The sequence below is a fragment of the Panthera tigris genome, chromosome F3, assembly GCF_018350195.1.
Source record: "Panthera tigris isolate Pti1 chromosome F3, P.tigris_Pti1_mat1.1, whole genome shotgun sequence".
In the NCBI taxonomy this organism is placed as follows: domain Eukaryota; kingdom Metazoa; phylum Chordata; class Mammalia; order Carnivora; family Felidae; genus Panthera; species Panthera tigris.
Window position 1 is genome coordinate 23,786,864 of NC_056678.1, and position 17,963 is coordinate 23,804,826.

General features: G+C 35.8%; 1 protein-coding gene across 5 annotated transcripts in view; it reads left to right on the plus strand.

Annotated features, from left to right (window-relative positions):
* Positions 1 to 17,963, plus strand: part of EDEM3 (ER degradation enhancing alpha-mannosidase like protein 3) — a 68,147-nt gene that overhangs the window by 44,926 nt on the left and 5,258 nt on the right. For 4 of the 5 annotated variants that reach the window (XM_042977044.1, XM_042977046.1, XM_042977048.1 and 1 more), the window contains 6 exons: positions 3,820 to 3,985; positions 4,234 to 4,388; positions 5,308 to 5,464; positions 7,487 to 7,678; positions 9,014 to 9,179; positions 12,360 to 12,545. In XM_042977044.1, coding sequence (XP_042832978.1) covers positions 3,820 to 3,985; positions 4,234 to 4,388; positions 5,308 to 5,464; positions 7,487 to 7,678; positions 9,014 to 9,179; positions 12,360 to 12,545 — 1,022 coding nt within the window. The remainder of the gene's footprint in view (positions 1 to 3,819; positions 3,986 to 4,233; positions 4,389 to 5,307; positions 5,465 to 7,486; positions 7,679 to 9,013; positions 9,180 to 12,359; positions 12,546 to 17,963) is intronic. The other variant, XM_042977045.1, reaches the window with a different exon arrangement.

Genomic DNA, 17,963 nt, shown 5'->3' on the forward strand with positions numbered 1-17,963 from the left:
TCCCAGGCAGGCTCCTCACTGAGCATGGAGCCCCAGTGCAGGACTCGATCTCACAACCGTGAGATCATGACCTGAGCTGATATCAAGAGTTGGATGCTTAACCAACTGAGCCACCCAGGCACCCGGACACTCTTCTGATTAAGCACTTTCTATGTTTAACTCATTTGATCTTGAACTCTCTGAAGTGTAATTTCTACTATAATCTTCATTTTATAGATGAAGAAGCTGAGGCACAAAGAAATTGGGGAACTTACCTAAGGTCACACATTAGTAAAGTTAAGTCCAGATTCCCATCAACACTTGAACTCTAAGAACACGAAGCTCTTGAACACCATGCTATTCTGGCAGTTCATTCAAGGAACAGTAATTAAGTACCTTCTTTATGCCAGGCACCACACTTAGGTGTGGGGATGGAAAAAGAAATTAGAATCAATTCCTGCCCTCCCATGACTTACAGTTAGTGGAGAAGATAGGTGTATAAAGACGTAATTGCAACCATGTGATTTGTGCTGTGGTGGAAAAAAAGGGGTAACAGGTTGAAGAATTACAGAGGAAGACATGATTTATCCTGTTTAGAGAGTTCTAGTTTTCTAAATTTAACATTCTTCTTTTTTTCCCCAGTGAATATTCCTTACATGACGTTGTTTCTAGACCTTTTACCACTGCCTTTGCCCTAATCTGATTTCATATTCCAATATATAGAGTATCTCTTAAAATAACAAGTCCAGAATTAATCACACTTAAGATGTGCCTGGCAAAAACATCACTGTTAAGAACAGTTGTAAGGTTGCTAATTTTCTGAGGGGCTGATGGGTTTACACCCTCTATTCAATTGAGGATCACTGCTTCATCAACTCTGTTCCTCATGACAGCATTGAGGACAGCATTGTATCTTTTAGGCAGTTGGCCGAACAAAAGGTTGAGAACTACTAGTCCTCATCATTCTGTGTTATTAGATGTGCTTTAGATTTTTTAGCGGCTTTATTATATTCACCTCACGGTGAACTTGTAGCCAATTGACCTCAGTTACTTGTGGCCTGCTGACAAATGGGTATTCTCCACCCTACTTTTGAGTAAATGATTTTTTTTCTTTAGTGTAAACTTAGAACTTTATACTTACCTCAGCAAAATTTGGTTTTGTTGGGGTGTGTGTATGTGTATGTGTTTCTAGACCTAAAAGAGAGCTTGAATCTCATCTTAGTCATCTAACATATTACTAATCTAAGTTCAGTGAGCTGCAGTTTAAGCGTACCTTAGAAAATTTCCATCTAAATTGCCAGGAGGAATTCTGGTTACGACCAAGACCAGTGTACCTTATGGTGTGGAACTTGAGAGTTTGCAGGTTACAAGCTCTTTGCATTTGGTTGCTTATTCCTTTACAGATCTACCAGTGCTGTCACCTGGCTCACCAGTGTCCCTGCGCCCATGTGCACACGCGCGCGTGCACACACACACAATTTTCAGAATGGGACTATCTGTATTTTCTTTATAATAATGATCACTGGAAAGAATTTAAATGGCAAAAATAATATGAAAATCTTCGCTAAGACACTTCCCCTACATGCCCACCCTAAGATAACCACGGTTGGCAATTTGATAAATAGTCTTCCAGACGGTTTTATTGCATGTATGTTTGCATTTTTTTTTTTTTTTACTGTTATTTTTATTTATATTTGAGAAAGATACAAAGAAAGAGAAGGAGACGAATCCCAAGCAGGCTCCATGCTGTCAGCACAAAGCCCAACCTGGGGCTCGAACTCATGAACTGTGTGAGATCATGACCTGAACTGAAATCAAGGGGCGCCTGCATGGCTCAGTCAGTTAAGCATCCGACTTAGGCTCAGGTCATGATCTCACGGTTCGTGGGTTTGGGCCCCACATCAGGCTCTGTGCTGACAGCTCGGAGCCTAGAGCCTGCTTCTGATTCTGTGTCTCCCTCTCTCTTTGCCCCTCCCCTGCTCACGCTGTCTCTCTTTGTCTCTCAAAACTAAATACATGTAAAAAGAAAATTAAAAAAAATAATAATATGAAAATCTTTGCTAAGACACTTCCCTTACTTGCCAGCCCTAAGATAACCATTGTTGGCAATTTGATAAACAGTCTTCCAGACAGTTTTATTGCATATATGTTTGCATTTCTGGGGTTTTTTTATTTTTACTTTTATTTTTATTTATATTTGAGAAAGATACAAAGAGAAGGGGATGAATCCCAAGCAGGCTCCGTGCTGTCAGCACAGAGGCCAATGTGGGGCTCGGACTCATGAACTGTGTGAGACCATGACCTGAACTGAAATCAAGAGTCGGATGCTTAACTGACTGAGCCACCCAGGCACCCCAATGATTTTTTAATACAAATGAGATTATATGATAAGATACCCAGTTTTCTAGCTTTACCCAACTCATACTGTAGTGATCTATCCTGTCTCCATTCTTTTCTAAATGTTTCCAAATCATTTGTTTCATAATCAGTTCTACAATTCACCGCAAGTCAACACTGTGTTCATCAGTCTATACTTCTCAAGCTAACATTTTTTCATGATAGTAACTCCCCGTTATCATAAGTATATTGCAGGTTGACAGGGCATGTTTTATATATTCTGAAAAGATTAACTACAAAATGCTCAAAAATTTTTGTGACATTACAGGTGAGTAATGAAAGTCATTCAAAAATGAAACATCATTGATGTGTAGGAAAAATAAGGATAGCTGTGTTTTGAGCTTATACATATGCCAGGTGCTATGCTAAATAATGGACTTAGAGTATCTCATTTAGTCTTCACCCCAATGTTAGGCAGGTATTATTATGTCCTTTACAAAAAAATAAACTGAAACTCACAGTCCTTATATAATATCCCCATGATTACACAGCTAGTCAGTGAAAGGCCTTTTCTTTTTCCAGAGCCTGTGTTCTTATCACTGTGTTCCATTGCCTCTCTAGTTCATTCTTTTTGTAATACTGCTAAAAGTTTCACTTGATTTAGTAAACGTTTATTGAGTGCCTACTGTGTGCCAGGACTTGTGCTTGGCAGGAGATGTAAAACTATGTCATCTGTCCAGTAAGCCACAAGTTATTACCACCAAAACCTAGGACTCTTTGGGAGGTGGTAAATGTAATGAAATTTCATGTTACTGTAACTACATCTAACAGCTGTGCTTTTTCTGCCACTTTTGATTTTATTAAAAGCTTTTCTTTAAAATGTTTATTAAAACATTATAACATTGAATCATTTGTAAAGTCATATATATTTATATTTTTATTCCTTTTGTTCTATATTCCCTTCTTGACAGGTATTTAAATATTTACAGTTACAATCATAGTCCCTGTGATTTTGTGTTGTACTTTTTTCTTGTAATTTTTTAGAAATGATTTCCTTTACCTTAAAACCTTCTTGTATATAACTTAAGTGTCTACATCATGAACTCCATCAAAATTGTATTACTTTATCCAATTTAATTAATATTAATTGACAATTCTTGTATGGCTCTTACTAGTAAAGTTTCATCTGCATTACCTCCCTGTTGTTGCTTCTCTGTAGAAGAAATGGAAAACTCTCCTTCATTGGAAGGCCAATAGGAAAATCTTGTCTGCACCATTGACAAGATTTAGTGTGCCTGTATGGTAGGCAGTCCCTCTGGTCTTTTTCATTTCCTTGGAATATGCTTGGAGTCAAGACTATTACCACCGGGGGATAGATGGATTCTGTAGTACTTTGGACATCTAAATTGATACATGTTTATTGACCTTGACTCTTTGGCTTTCAGATAGTTGGTATTTGAATATTTTTATGTTCTAAGATTTAATTATGACCTTTTATTTTAGAATGGATTCTTTCTTCTTGGCTGAGATGTTTAAATATCTTTACCTGTTATTTGCCGATAAAGAAGACATTATCTTTGACATAGAAGATTACATCTTTACAACAGAAGCTCATCTGTTACCTCTTTGGCTCTCTACTACAAATCAAAGCATCTCTAAGAAGAATACAGTAGGTTATGTTTTTTAATTAAATGTTTTATTGTCTTTTATGTGTTTATTTTTCCAAGTGAAAAGTAATCTGTGCATAGAATTCAATAAATATATGTATGGTAGGAGGAAAAGTACACTTGATATTTTCTTTGTTTCCTTTATTGCATCCTATATATTCTTATATTTCATTCAATGTTTCATTTGAACAAGATGTAATGTTAAGTAAAATAATTATTTTTATTTACATAACATTCTTTTATATTGTAGACTTCAGAATATACAGAACTGGATGACAGTAATTTTGATTGGACTTGTCCAAACACTCAGATTCTCTTCCCTAATGATCCGTTGTATGCTCAGAGCATTCGTGAACCCTTGAAAAATGTGGTGGATAAGAGCTGTCCGAGAGGCATCATCAGAGTGTAAGATGTATTATTTTATATTTGTTAATATTAAAGTTAATTGTTCGTAAATGATAGAGAATGTAAGGAACATATAACAGCCCAAAAGACGTTTACTTAGACCAAAAATATTGAAGCATATAGTTACCAGTAATTAAAAGTTATTCATTGGTAAAGTTATATGAAAAAGTTTATTCTGCAGTAATGTCTTTTTCTTATGGGAATTTTCTTACGGAAATTTATTATGGTGTATCTTTTGTTTAATGAACTAAGTATTAATGGTCAGTGGGTGGCATATAGTAGTTTTTAACTTCTGTAGTTCATTTTTACCCAGAATAGTTCCATCAGATATTTCCACATGTCTTGTATATGTAGAAAATATTTAAAAAATATTTTTCCTTTAACTGTGTTTTCTACATAAGGAAAGTATAGATTTTGTTTTAATTGATTTTATTTTTTGATGAAGTGCTTATTCTTGATTTTTAAATAATTTTTTTTGGCTTAATGAGTTCATTTTTTCCCAAATAGTTACATTGAAAAGCCATTAATAAATTAAAAAAATTTTTTGAGTATTGTTACTCACTGATAGAAGTATTGTTTTACTTTTAAAATATTGGGAGAAAAGTCTGTTTTTCAAGGGAGAAATCGGTAATAACAAATCCCCAAGCCAACCTATCCTGTACCTTCAAATAGTTTATAAGGCTGTTGACTAAGACAGTCCTGCAGATAATATACATGCTTTGGTAATTGTAAAATATTTGAGTTATACCACTTAATAACCTAAGTAATATATGGGAAAATAACTGTTTCCAGTTTTTTCCAGTTTCACTAGTTCTATAACTAGCAATTTTGCAAATACCTACAATTATTTTTATTTGCCTTCTGTTTTTCCCCAGTTCTGATTTGTAGTTTTTTAAACCTTGTCTGTAATTACTTTTAGCAGAGAGGAGAGTTTCAGGAGTGGAGCTAAACCCCCTCTGAGAGCCCGAGATTTCATGGCCACTAACCCTGAACATTTAGAAATCTTGAAGAAGATGGGGGTGAGTTTGATTCACCTCAAAGATGGGAGAGTCCAGTTGGTTCAACATGCAATCCAAGTAAGCCATTGCTGTACTAATTAGATACCATCTCTGCCCTCTGTGGTCTCATTAGCTTGAATAAGATAATGACATTTGGCTTTCTAAAAACTTTTAATAGATGATTCAGAGAACCATTCTAGAATTTTAGGACTTGGAGAGGTATCTTGGAAAGCCATGTAATTCAACCCTTTCATAGGCTAGATCAATTAAATCACAAAAAGGTTAGGTAGTTTGCTTAAATTGATATAGTCAAATGTAGGGCTCAAATCCAAATTTTTCTGTTTTTCAGCCCCTTGTCTTTCCATAATTTAGAGCATAATCTTAAAAGCTAATAATTAGTTTTAATATCTCTGTAGTTTACAGTATTTTAGTTTCCAAAACATTCCTGAATCTAAGTATTTTATTCGTTATGGAAATCAAAAGTTGCATGTACATGTCTATGCCTAGGAAAGATAACAGATTTCCCTTTTGGGAAAATTCCATTGTTTTTTTGCTGGAAAAGCTTTCATAACATGAGGCCTTTTAATTACCCAGCTTATTAGTGTATTGATTCTGAGAAAACTACATAGTTTGCTAAATAATTTCAACCTGGATCCATACCAGGTATCCCTTAAATTCAGCCTTCCCACAACCTTAGCTTCTGTCTCGGAATTCTGTTTCATCTCTGTTGTCACATCCATCCTTCCTCAAAGAGTATTCTATCCACTTCCTTATGTTTCACTTACTGTCCCTTCTCAGTAGTGGGAGTGACATCTCTAACTACATTACTTTTACTTATGCCACCAGTGACATAATTACCACCCAATGGCCTCTTAATCCTTACTTGATTGAATTTTTCTGTAACTGTTGACTGACCTCTTTTTAAAACCTATCCCTTTCTTGGCTTCCAGGGCATTCCAGCAACATACATCTTTCCTACTTTTCTGTTCTTTGCTTTGTGGATTCCTTTGGAGCTCTCCTTTTTTGGTACAACCACTCAACGTAGGCACTGCCAAAGAACCTGGATCATACCCTTTTCTCTCTATACTCTTCTTCAGCAGTCTCCTCCGTTTCTACAAGTTCAGCTGTCGTCTTTGTACACATGATTTCTTAGATACACATAGGTAACCCTGACTCCTAATTCAGCTTTAGTCTGCCTGTCATACGTGTCTGCATCTCCGTCTCAATCTGTCCAAACCTGATTTAATTATCTCTTCCTGTCCCCACCTCAGTCCATCTCTTTTCCTTTTTGTTGTCCGTCTCAGTAGACCCTAACATCATTCTCCTAAGTCACCGAAACTGGACATATCAAGATAGGCTTGAACTTGTCTCTGTGTCCCAACCCTCTCTGTTTTCTTTCATCCTCTGACTCCTGTCAAATCCAAATGGCTTTTCCTGTACAGTCTCAGGAATCCACCTTCTTTCTACCATAGTCAGGCATTCTTTAGCTTTTCCTCTGTTAAGACTCAAATCACATGTCATTCTAAATATTTCCCAGATCCACACTGGCAGAATCAATCATTCCCTTGTCTGTGCTGCTAGTCTACTTTCCCACCGGAGAATTTTATCATAGGTAATTTTACATGTCTGTCTCCTCTGGATACAAACTTCTTAAAGTGAAAGACTATCTCCCCACTTCCTAGTGAAGTGCTGGAGCCCGACACTAATAGATGCCTGATACATATATTTTGAATTTAGTCTGGTTGTTGGTTCGTAATTCCAAAGAAGTGAAGTGTGGGTCAGGTATGAGGTGTATTTCTGAAAAGAGGAAGCAGTGGGGAGAAATCAAGCATAGTATTAGCATTTGAGCATTTGGTGGAAGTCTAATACTCCCATTTGTATCAGAGTGGTTTATAGAACAGTGAAAGAGACATTGATAAAGATTATAAATTTACTTTCAGAAAATATTTCCAGAAGTAATATTTTTGAGGACAAAAAAAGCCATAAAATATTTGATAGGGACCAAAACTGAAAGGGAAAATTATTGTAGTAGTATTTAAGAAATCAGAAAGTTGAAAGTTTTCATAAGGAAAGGATAAAATGAATTTGTTTTTTTCCTAGGCTGCTAGTTCAATTGATGCTGAAGATGGGTTGAGGTTCATGCAGGAGATGATTGAACTGTCAAGTCAGCAACAGAAAGAACAGCAGCTACCTCCACGAGCCGTACAGATTGTTTCCCACCCATTTTTTGGCAGGGTAGTGTTGACTGCTGGACCAGCTCAGTTTGGGCTAGATCTGTCTAAACATAAAGAGGTGTGTACACTTACAATGTACTTGTTGAAATTGAATTTAAAGTATTGTGTAAGAATTATCTAATTTCTTAGTTGCTCTAATTTATTAAACCTAAATATTTAATTTATTAAAACCTAAATATTCACTCTCCCAGATTAAAGTAGATTAAAGTTAAAAGCATATCTTGAAAATTTTGAGTCATAATTTATGTATACAACATACTTATAGGATTTTACTTAAAATATTGTTTAGATACTGTCCATTTCTTGGCCTGTTCTCTAATTTAGTATCTTTAAATTATCTAACAATGGGTTTTGGGACTTTCTAACCACTACTAGAACCTTTTGTTGAACAATAAGCTAACTTGGAGCCTTAACGTAGAGAACAGCTCTAAAAGCAGAGGTGTTTTGGCCCAAGTGACTATGGAGAGTGATGCTGAAGTCCCACCAGGCCAATAGGAAGACCACTAAGCTAGCCCATCCCCTTAGTTTTAACACAGTAAACAAAGATCTGCATTGCTAAACAGTGCACAAGTTTATCTAATTGGTTGCAGAGTTGGGACCAGACCCAAGTAGCCTGACCATCTAAAGCCAATGGTCTTTGAACTCCATTACCCCTAATTTAGGCCATTTTTATATGTGTATTTTAAAGCTATATAGGTTTGTGGATTGACTCATCCATTCAGCACCTCTTTATTGAGTCCCTACTATATTCTAGGCACTGTTTTATTAGATGTTTGCTGTATATCAAGTTTACAAAGCCAATGAAGATCCATGCCCTCATGGAGTTTATGTTCTAAGAGAGGGATATTAAAACATCTTTATTTTAGCATCTTTAAAGTCAGTTCTCTAGTGGATTTAATTTTTCTAAGAAGAAGAACTGCTTACAGATTCATGTAGACTAAATCCAATTTTTTCCTCTTTCAAAATTTTTTCTGGCTACCAGTGATGATTTAAAAATGGTTACCAGCTATTTTAGTTGTGGGTGTGGGTACATAGTGAAACTGCCTACAGATTTACATATTCCAACTTTACCACTCACTAACATTGTGTCTTTGAGCATACTAGATAAACTGAGTCTCAGTTTCCCCCTATGTAAAATGGAAATATCATCTGTATTATTTTTCTTAGAGTTTTTATAAAGATCAGATTTAGTCATTTATGTAAAAATGCTTTATAAACTGCAGAGCACAGTAAAATGTCAGTTGGGTACTATATGATATGCAAAATGTTCAAAACAAAAATTTATATATTGGATGTGTTATCATTAGAAAAGAAATAAGGCTTATTTAAAACTCTAGATAGTGAGCGATTTGAGAAGATAAAGGAATATTTAAGTTACTTTTATTTCTGACAGACGAGAGGATTTGTTGCAAGCAGTAAACCATACAATGGTTGTTCAGAGCTTACTAACCCCGAGGCAGTGATGGGAAAAATCGCTTTGATACAAAGAGGACAGTGCATGTTTGCAGAAAAGGCACGCAACATTCAGAATGCTGGTGCCATTGGTGGCATTGTTATTGGTGAGTAATCCTCTGTGCCGTTGTGTTGATGAGGAGGAGATGATTTTTAGGATTTTTTCCTTGTATTTTTCAAAATTTTATTGGAATTCATCATATTATTTTTACTTCACTAGTCAGTGTAATGGATGGGTAATCCAGTGACACTCTTAATAATTTCTATGTATCTTGTATCTTTTTTGAGAGTCTAGATTTAGGTTTCTGTATATTAATGCCAGTGAAAGTGTGTGTGAAGGTAGGGTACCCCAAAGCACCCAGCACTATGGATAAAAAATGTGCTTTGAGATTCAAAGCCCCTTAAAGGCAAGAATTACACCCTGTCACCTCCAGTGGGGAGCCATTAAAAATACTCATTCCTCCACAAAGTTGCAGGGTTTGGAGTCAAATACATGGGGGAACAGTTCCTGGCTCTGCCACAAGATCATGGTGTAACCTTGGCCTTGGCCCAGCTTTAGTTTATCAGTTTATTCAATAGAATTTTTTTTTAAGCTCCAGTGAAAATGTTAATAAATATCTTTTAGGTGGTTGTAAGGTTTGAAGATAATAATACATAAAATTTGTTAGCATAAGGGCTTACATACCATAGGTATAAGTACTAATTGCTAGCAAATTTTTATTTTCTTGGGTCTTTTTCCACTGAAATTACAAACTCAAATCATTTTACCTCTGCATTTCAACCAGTGTGTTCTGCTTTTTTATTTTTCATAGAAAATCACTTATAACAGGCAGTCTGGGACTGTCAGGGAAAATATGCATTTTGACACTATAAGTAAATAGTTTATATTCAGAACTAGAAGACCTGAGGTCACATCCTAATTATGAAGTTTTTATAGTGTCTCTCACAGGGGAGATCTATTTTTGAATTTTTTCTTTCTTATTAGAATAGATTTCCTTTTTGAATTCAAGATAAATAAAAAGACATTTAAAATAAGATATTAGGATTTAGGGGCTCCTGAATGGCTCAGTCAGTTAAACATCTGACTCTTAGTTTCAGCTCAGGTCATGATATCACGGTTCGTGGGTTCGAGCCCCACGTCAGGCTTTGCACTGCTGGTGTGGAGCCTGCTTAGGATTCTCTCTCTGCCCACCCCCCCCTCCCCCACCTTGCACGTGTACTCTCTTTCTCTCTCTGAAAATAAATAAATAAAACATAAAAATATATGTTAAGGTTTATTTCAATGAAAATAATTTAGGACATTTAAGATAAAATATTAGGATTTCTTTCAATGAAAAAAATTATTGTCTATGCCTACTTTAAAATTTTTTTAATGTCTTTTTATTTTTGAGAGAGAGAGAGAGTGCGCACGCACGCACAAGCCAGGAGGGACAGAGAGAGAGGGAGACACAGAATACAGAGCAAGCTCCAGGCTCTGAGCTGTCAGCACAGAGCCCGATGTGGTGCTCGAACTCATGAACTGCGAGATCATGACCTGAGCCGAAGCCGGACACTTAACTAACTGAGCCACCCAGGCGCTCCTGTCTGTGCCTACTTTTGAGCCACAGTAATGGACTAGAGAACTGCATAGTCCAAAACATTCACTTTCTGGCCAATTACAGAAACAGGTTGCTGATGCTCCGCTCAAATCATCTCTCTATCCTTAGTTATTTTCCACACAGAGATATCTTTTATTGAAGAATTTAATGCTTGTCATCACTATCACTTTGAACACCTCTTCACCAAGACTTTAAAATATAAAAAGTAAAGTCTGGAACATAAGTGGAATAGTTACCATTTTCCCTATAAAGTGTGACTCTTGTAGTATTCTCTACTCTGCGAGGTTTGTCAAGTCAAATGTTGTCTTTAGTAGTTATTAGTAGCAGAATCCTCTACTGAGTTCTGTGGGTAAACAAGAGGCAATGATCTTTATTCTCAGAAAATTTAATTTTTAAAAGGAAGCTTTCTTGTATTATAATTTCTTTTTCCTATGTTTTTTTGTTTCTGATGAAGTATTTTGTTTTTTCTAGTTTTAATTGTAAATAAATGAGCTAGTAATTAAGACTAAGTTTTTTACCGCAAGTACTAGAAGTAAAAATTATCTTAGAATAATCATTTGTCTGCAAGAGACAGTAATTGATTAAACTGGTTTAAGATGGAAAGTTTGTTTACTACATGGGACTGGATTATTTTAATTGAACATGAAAGAAGTTCAACTGAGCAGAAATCATCAGGAACCATGATTTTTTTAAGCAGCATTTTTCACATCTGTCTGTCACTTATCTCTGGGTCTTCCTAGACTCTCTTCTCTGCATCTCTTTGCAGTTCTGCTTCACTCTCCAGCTTCTCACCAGCTTGTTCCCTCTTTCCCCATTAGTTCCAAGAAGTCATTGTAAAATTGCAGCCTCAACCATGAGTCTGTTATTTTACTAGATCACTACCCACTGCTAACCGGAGCAGTCATTCTGTGTGCCACTTCTAGGTCCTCCAGAGAGACTGTCAGGTGGCCATGCTTATCTAGTCAGTTATTGCTAAGGAGGTGGGTCCTCAGAGCAAGCTCTCTGAGAAGGGACAGGGAGGTTCTTCACCTGGCGTGTGCAGTTAGAGGTGAACATGGCCGGCCCCGTGGTCAAACAGTATTGAGCAGTCCTACTGCAGTTAGCTAACCAATGTAAACTAACAGTAATGGTCACCTCAACTTACAGAGCGAAAACGACTATCATAATTCTTCTTTGTGAGCAGTATATAAAAAAGAACTACCAATAGGTAGTTTGGTAAATGCCATTAAAGGAAATCTTAAGCAACAATAAAATTTCATTCATAGTTCTATCATTGTAATCCAAGTCTTTGAGTGAAATATCCAAGGCTTTTCATAAGCATATGGAAGTTTTTAGTCATAATCATAAAATTTTGAGTTCTACTTTTTTCATGTAATAATAATATTCTGTTTTCCTGGGTGTCCCATCAAGTACTTAATTATAATTTACTTATAATAGTTCACAGTTGTTCACAATTATAAGTAGCACTCCAGTAAACTACTTTGGGAGTAAATCATTTTGCTTCTTTTGAGTTCTTTCCTCAGGATAAATTTCTAGGAGTGGAATTAGTGAGCCCCAAGTATGTTCATTTTTATGATTCTTGATGCATAAAATAAATGCTGCCAACAGGGAAAAAAACAGTAAAGTTTTGTCTGTAGATCTTTTTAATGGACAGATGTTTTTATGTTTGCTGTATTCATTTTCTGCTAGATGACAATGAGGGGAGCAGCAGTGATACTGCCCCTCTGTTCCAGATGGCAGGTGACGGGAAGGACACAGATGACATCAAGATCCCCATGCTATTCTTATTTAGTAAAGAAGGAAGTATCATACTGGATGCCATCCGGGAATATGAGGAGGTGGAGGTGCTCCTTTCTGACAAAGCAAAGGATAGAGGTAAGGGTAAAAAAAATCCTTGTTTTTGATGTAGCTTAGCATTAGTTTTACTAGTTTGGTAACAAAAATGAGTTATAGAAAGTTATTTTTGGTGCACTGGTAAAAGAAGTTAAAAAGAAGATGTTTTCAAAATATATTTTTCTTTTGGAAATAAGAGTTGCAAAACATTTACTTTGCTTTGTTTGCTGACTTAGGATGCTTTCAGAATAATGTTTTTTACATGTAATTTATCATTTTTGCTATGGTCCTGCCCAGTGATAAACATACGGGGGAATATATCAAGAGAGTCAATTTAAATATCCACACATGTTCACCATTCAGTTCTGCTGATACTAGATCTTACATTTCTTTTATAAGGAATAAAAAGAGATTGTATCGAGTGGTATTGTATACAGTATACTAGTAGTTAGGTTTCAGCAGGCCACCAATAATCAAATGACCACTGTCTTGTTGAAGGCAGTACAAATCTAGCAGCTTCTACCCACTGAGGTGTAAGTTTATCACATAGGGATTTATAAGTTATAAGAGATATAAGTGATGTCTGAAGAACAAGGCAGCATGCCTTAATTCACGATAATATATAGTCCTCTATAGGCCACAATGTTTGTTAGTTATTTGAAAGCTATTCGAAACCCAAATTATTGTATAAACGGCAGGTCTTACTGGTATTCTCTTATATTTCACATCCTGGGATAGTGGAGAAATGAGGGAAAGTGAACCATCAGACATAGACTACTACCATCCTGCTTATGGTAGGCCGCACCTCCTGATCTACTGGAGGAGCCTGGAGGGAGAACTCTCTTTCTCCCATTACCTGTAAATGGCTAAAGTTGTGTAATTGGTGCAGGTTGTTGAATCCCCTGGGATGTTTGTTTCACAGATATGTAGGAAACTGATTCAATTCAGTGTAACTTCCAAGTGAAACAGTAAAAAAAAAAAAAAAAAAAAAAGGTTAGCTATAACCTAGTGCTAGCCAAGTCAGTGTTGTTTTGTCTTGTCTTCTCATTCTTATAGTAGTGCTTTATTCTTCTTTGAGATCCTTTCAAGTGTCAACTATTTAAGAACAACGAAGTAGGACATTTGTACATAAGGATGTAGAGTTGGGAACAACAGAATAGAAAGGATTTCTAATCTTAAATCCTCCTGTGTTTGTGATTTTATTTCCCCAAGTCCTTTTGCTCAACTCTTTCCTACGTATATGCATTTATGCACATCAAACACAGGCAAATTATTATTCCATATAAGTCTTTAATGCCTTTGCTTTTCTCCCCCCATTTTGTGCTACCATTGGAATTTCAGCAGCAATATTAAAAGGTAAAATGATTCCAAGCTACATTATTAACAGTAGTAAGTATCTTGCATTAATAAGCCTTAAATTATATATATGTATATATGTATTTGTGTACATGTATATATCCACACACATGCATATGCAAATATATATATATATATATATATATATATATATATATATATATAATTGTGTTTCAGTGGATATCATGATAATTATCTTGTTTAATGTGATTAGATTATTTTCATGTCTAGTCAGCTGTCCCATGATAATAATTCTTTTTCAATCCTGTCATAACAAATCCTGTGAATTATATATCCATATAATAGATGAATTCGCTAGTCCATGTCCATGCAAGAGTCAGTCTAACAAAGACGTTGTTTTGGCATGTGTTACTTTTGATCACTTTTATTTGAATACAGTATAAAGTATGTAAAATATCGACTTTGTTTTAGAAATGTGTATGTGTGTAGGAGTACATGGGATTAGGACTACGAGATCATAGCAAAGCATGTGCTTCCCATACTAGAGAAAGAATGTGAGAAAAGATAAATTCTATAGGTAGCGCCTCCCCTATCTGTGGGAGATATGTTCCAAGACCCCCCAGTGGATGCCTGAAACTGGATAGTATACCGATCTGTATATTTGCCATGTTTTCCTATGCATACATACCTGTAATAAAGTTTAATTTATAAAGTAGACACGATAAAAGGTTAATAATTATAACTAATAATAAACTAGAACAGTTATAACAATATACTGTAATGAGACTTAGGGGAATGTGGGCTTTCTCCAAATATCTTATTGTACTATACTCATCCTTCTTCTTGTGGTGATGTGAGATGATAAATTCCTACGTGATGAGATGAAGTGAGGTGAATGACATAGGCATTGTGACAGTATTAGGCTGCTAGTGACCTTCTTCTGATGCTGTGTCAGGAGGAGGAGGGTCATCTGCTTCCTGACCATGGTTGACTGCAGGTAACTGAAACCTCAGAAAGGGAAACCGTGAATAAGGCAGGAGTGGATTACTGTACGAAAAGTATTATCTGAACAGTGTTCTATTTTAAGGACCTTGCAGTAAAAGGGCTTTACTTAAATTATATGTATTTTAAAGTTTTGCTGGTCTCTAAATTTGTTGAACTGTGATTCTGTTATAGAGTCATCTTTTGACACAAAGTCTTGAAAAATTCCCTTTTTTATGTAGGTCTTTCAGGCACTGTACAACTATATTTACTAAATCAATGTAACACTATTATCAATACAACAAAAAAATCGATAATAGTTTTAGTAAATCAACTACTTCATTCAGAATACTTAGGAAAATACCCTAAGAAGTTAATGTCTGTGGTGGTTGTCATTGATTTGTCTTGTGCCATTACTGCATGCATCAGTGTTTCTCTTCTGCATCAGAATCAGCTGATGTACTTGTTACAAGTGTAGATTCCAGAGTCCTACTCCAGAATATTGAATCAGACTCTCTGAAGGCAGGGGACCAGAATCTGACATTTTAAATAAGCATCGCAGATAATCCCACTCAGCTACACTTTAAGAAGCACTGAATAGAACTAAGTAGGCACTTTTTTTTTTTTTTTTTTTTTTTTTTAATTTCCAGCTATGTCTGAGCCATATTGTACCATCAGGGGTACCAGGTAGGATTGTATAAGTATCCCAAACAATTAGCATCCTTAAAATCTCAACATTAAAATGTCCTCCAGATTGCCCTTTAAAAATCTCATTGCACAAATCCATACTTCCTGTATAATGTCATACAGTTTGGATTGAGCAGTTCTTCCCACATATTAATACAGAAAATAGAAGTCCAGAACAAGCCCCCCACTCCCACTGTTAACTGTCTTATTCTGAGAAGTCCCAGCCATTAATACAGAAATATCTGCAACAGTCCTATCTGCTAGCAAAAATGTTCACTTATCTTACTACGCATTCTTCAGAAGTAAAGCATTCTTAATTTATCAAGTGGAAACATTGCTTCCTCGGGTCAAACCAGTCATACATCTAAAAGTTAAGTTATCCACAGAAGTTTTAATATTATGTCTGTCATGTGTGCCCCATCTTCCCAAATTTCAAGAGTTTGTAAAGGTACTTAGTCCAACCCTGTGCTCACAAACAAAATACACTGTGCTCTTTCATTTAGGTCCAAATTTCAAACAGTTTATAGTTAAGAATCCATTTCCCTTTCTCAGTATTTTCAAGGGGAAAAGACTCGTCATTTTAAAGGTTCAATACAGTATCATGCTTGCAGTTTACAATGTAGGCCTGTGGTGCCTTAAGAGCTGTAGAAGGATGTTTTCAGGGCTACTCCTATATTTCTGTCTACCTGGTAAAGAGGCAGACAGAGAAAATAGGGGAAAGAAAGGAAAGGTGCCATGGTTTGAACTGCTCAAGGTTTAAGTCTGGCAGTGTTATTTTTCCTAAGATTATTTCCCACTGAACTTGATTGGGGTGAATCTGCCCTAAATTTGAACTGTAGGATTTGGGTTGCTATTGGAAAGGATTTGCTTCAGGGAAAAAAATCTAATATGTACGCAGAAGGCCTCTGCCTAGAAAGGAGCATCTGAAACCTTTTAAGCAGAATCGATACATACCTGCCCTCTTTCTACAACCTGGCATGCTTTCTCATGCGTTTTTGCATTTGGACATCTCTTCCCTCTTTCTGGAAATGCTCATCAATCCCTGTCCCCATCCCCATGGCCCATTTTCTCTTTGAGGACATTTAGCCATCCTGCATACCCAGTTTAAATACCACCTTCTTTATGGAATTTTCTCTTATAGGTAAAATTTAAAAGTGTCTTTTTAATGAGTTCTACTTTGACACTCATTTCACATTGTACTTCTTTACCTGCTCTCATCTCTGTACTCTTGTTTCAGCAAATGCTGGTTGTACAGATGAATGAATGATTGTGGAACATCCAGTCTCTGAGTCTTTGCCAAGGCTCCCTTGTCCTTTTATTATTAAAACTTAATAACTTTCTTGTCTTTGTATCTTGACATTTTCTTCACTCTTTTTTTGCTTCCTGTGTTTTTGATCTATTCCTGAATTTAATGACATAGCTGTTAATGCTCTTAGGATCGTGGTACTCCATGCCAGTGCTGACAGGCACCTTGGAATCAAAATGTGTATTAGTGTGGCAGACACTGACTCCTTCCTTCCTTTTTCTATTTCTCCATCTGCCATTTTTACTTTCCTGATTGCTGCCTCTTTGCTATATACCAGCTCTTCTCATATATTCCATGTGTTTCCAGACTAGCACTTCTTTTCCACTGATCTGTTTGTTTACTCCTATGCCAGTAGTACAAGTTTGCTGTTTTGAGTGCATTTTGATATCTGATAAGGCAACTCTCCTCTCACTAATTCTTTTTACAATTTCTTCACTTCTCGTTGATATATTCTTCCATAAGAACTTGTAAATAGTTCTATCTGCTCCCAAAAGAAAACAAAAAGAAGTAGAATGGGAACATCATGCTTTCATAGAAGTAGGAAGTTTTTGTTAAATATTAAGACAGGAACATACCCTTAGCTACAAATATAATTAGATCTTGTTGTGTGTTTTCATTGAGATTTTATAGTATTAAGTAATATAGTCTTGTTCCTTTCATAATAAATTTGTTTTATAGTTTTTACTTTTATTGTGAAAATGGTACTTAATTTAATCCTAACCAGTTGTTACTAGAGAGAGGTTGTTTGCATATGTATCTTATTTTTACCCTCTTTATCAAGTTCTTTTTTTAATGGTATTTTTTTGAATTGGGAGTTGCTTTGAGTTTAAGCATACAATACAATTGAAAATGCAATTTGATCTTTTCTTTTCCTATATTTACACCGACTCTTCTGTGTTCTTATCCTTTTGTGTTAGCTAGATTTCCAAAATAATGTTACATAATACATGTATCCCCAGGGTAATTTTGCCAAAAGCACAATTTTTATTACTAGACAAAACAGCACTACGCCCTTTCCTATCCTTCTAAAACTAGATTAATACAATTTTAGAAAAAAACTTGAAGGTTTTCTTTTTGTTTTCCCTTGAACTTAGGGTAGCCTAGTGTAAATGAGCTCCAAGCAGCCAGTTTCCGCTTTCTCTTCTTTGGTCGCCACCATAGTTTTCCTG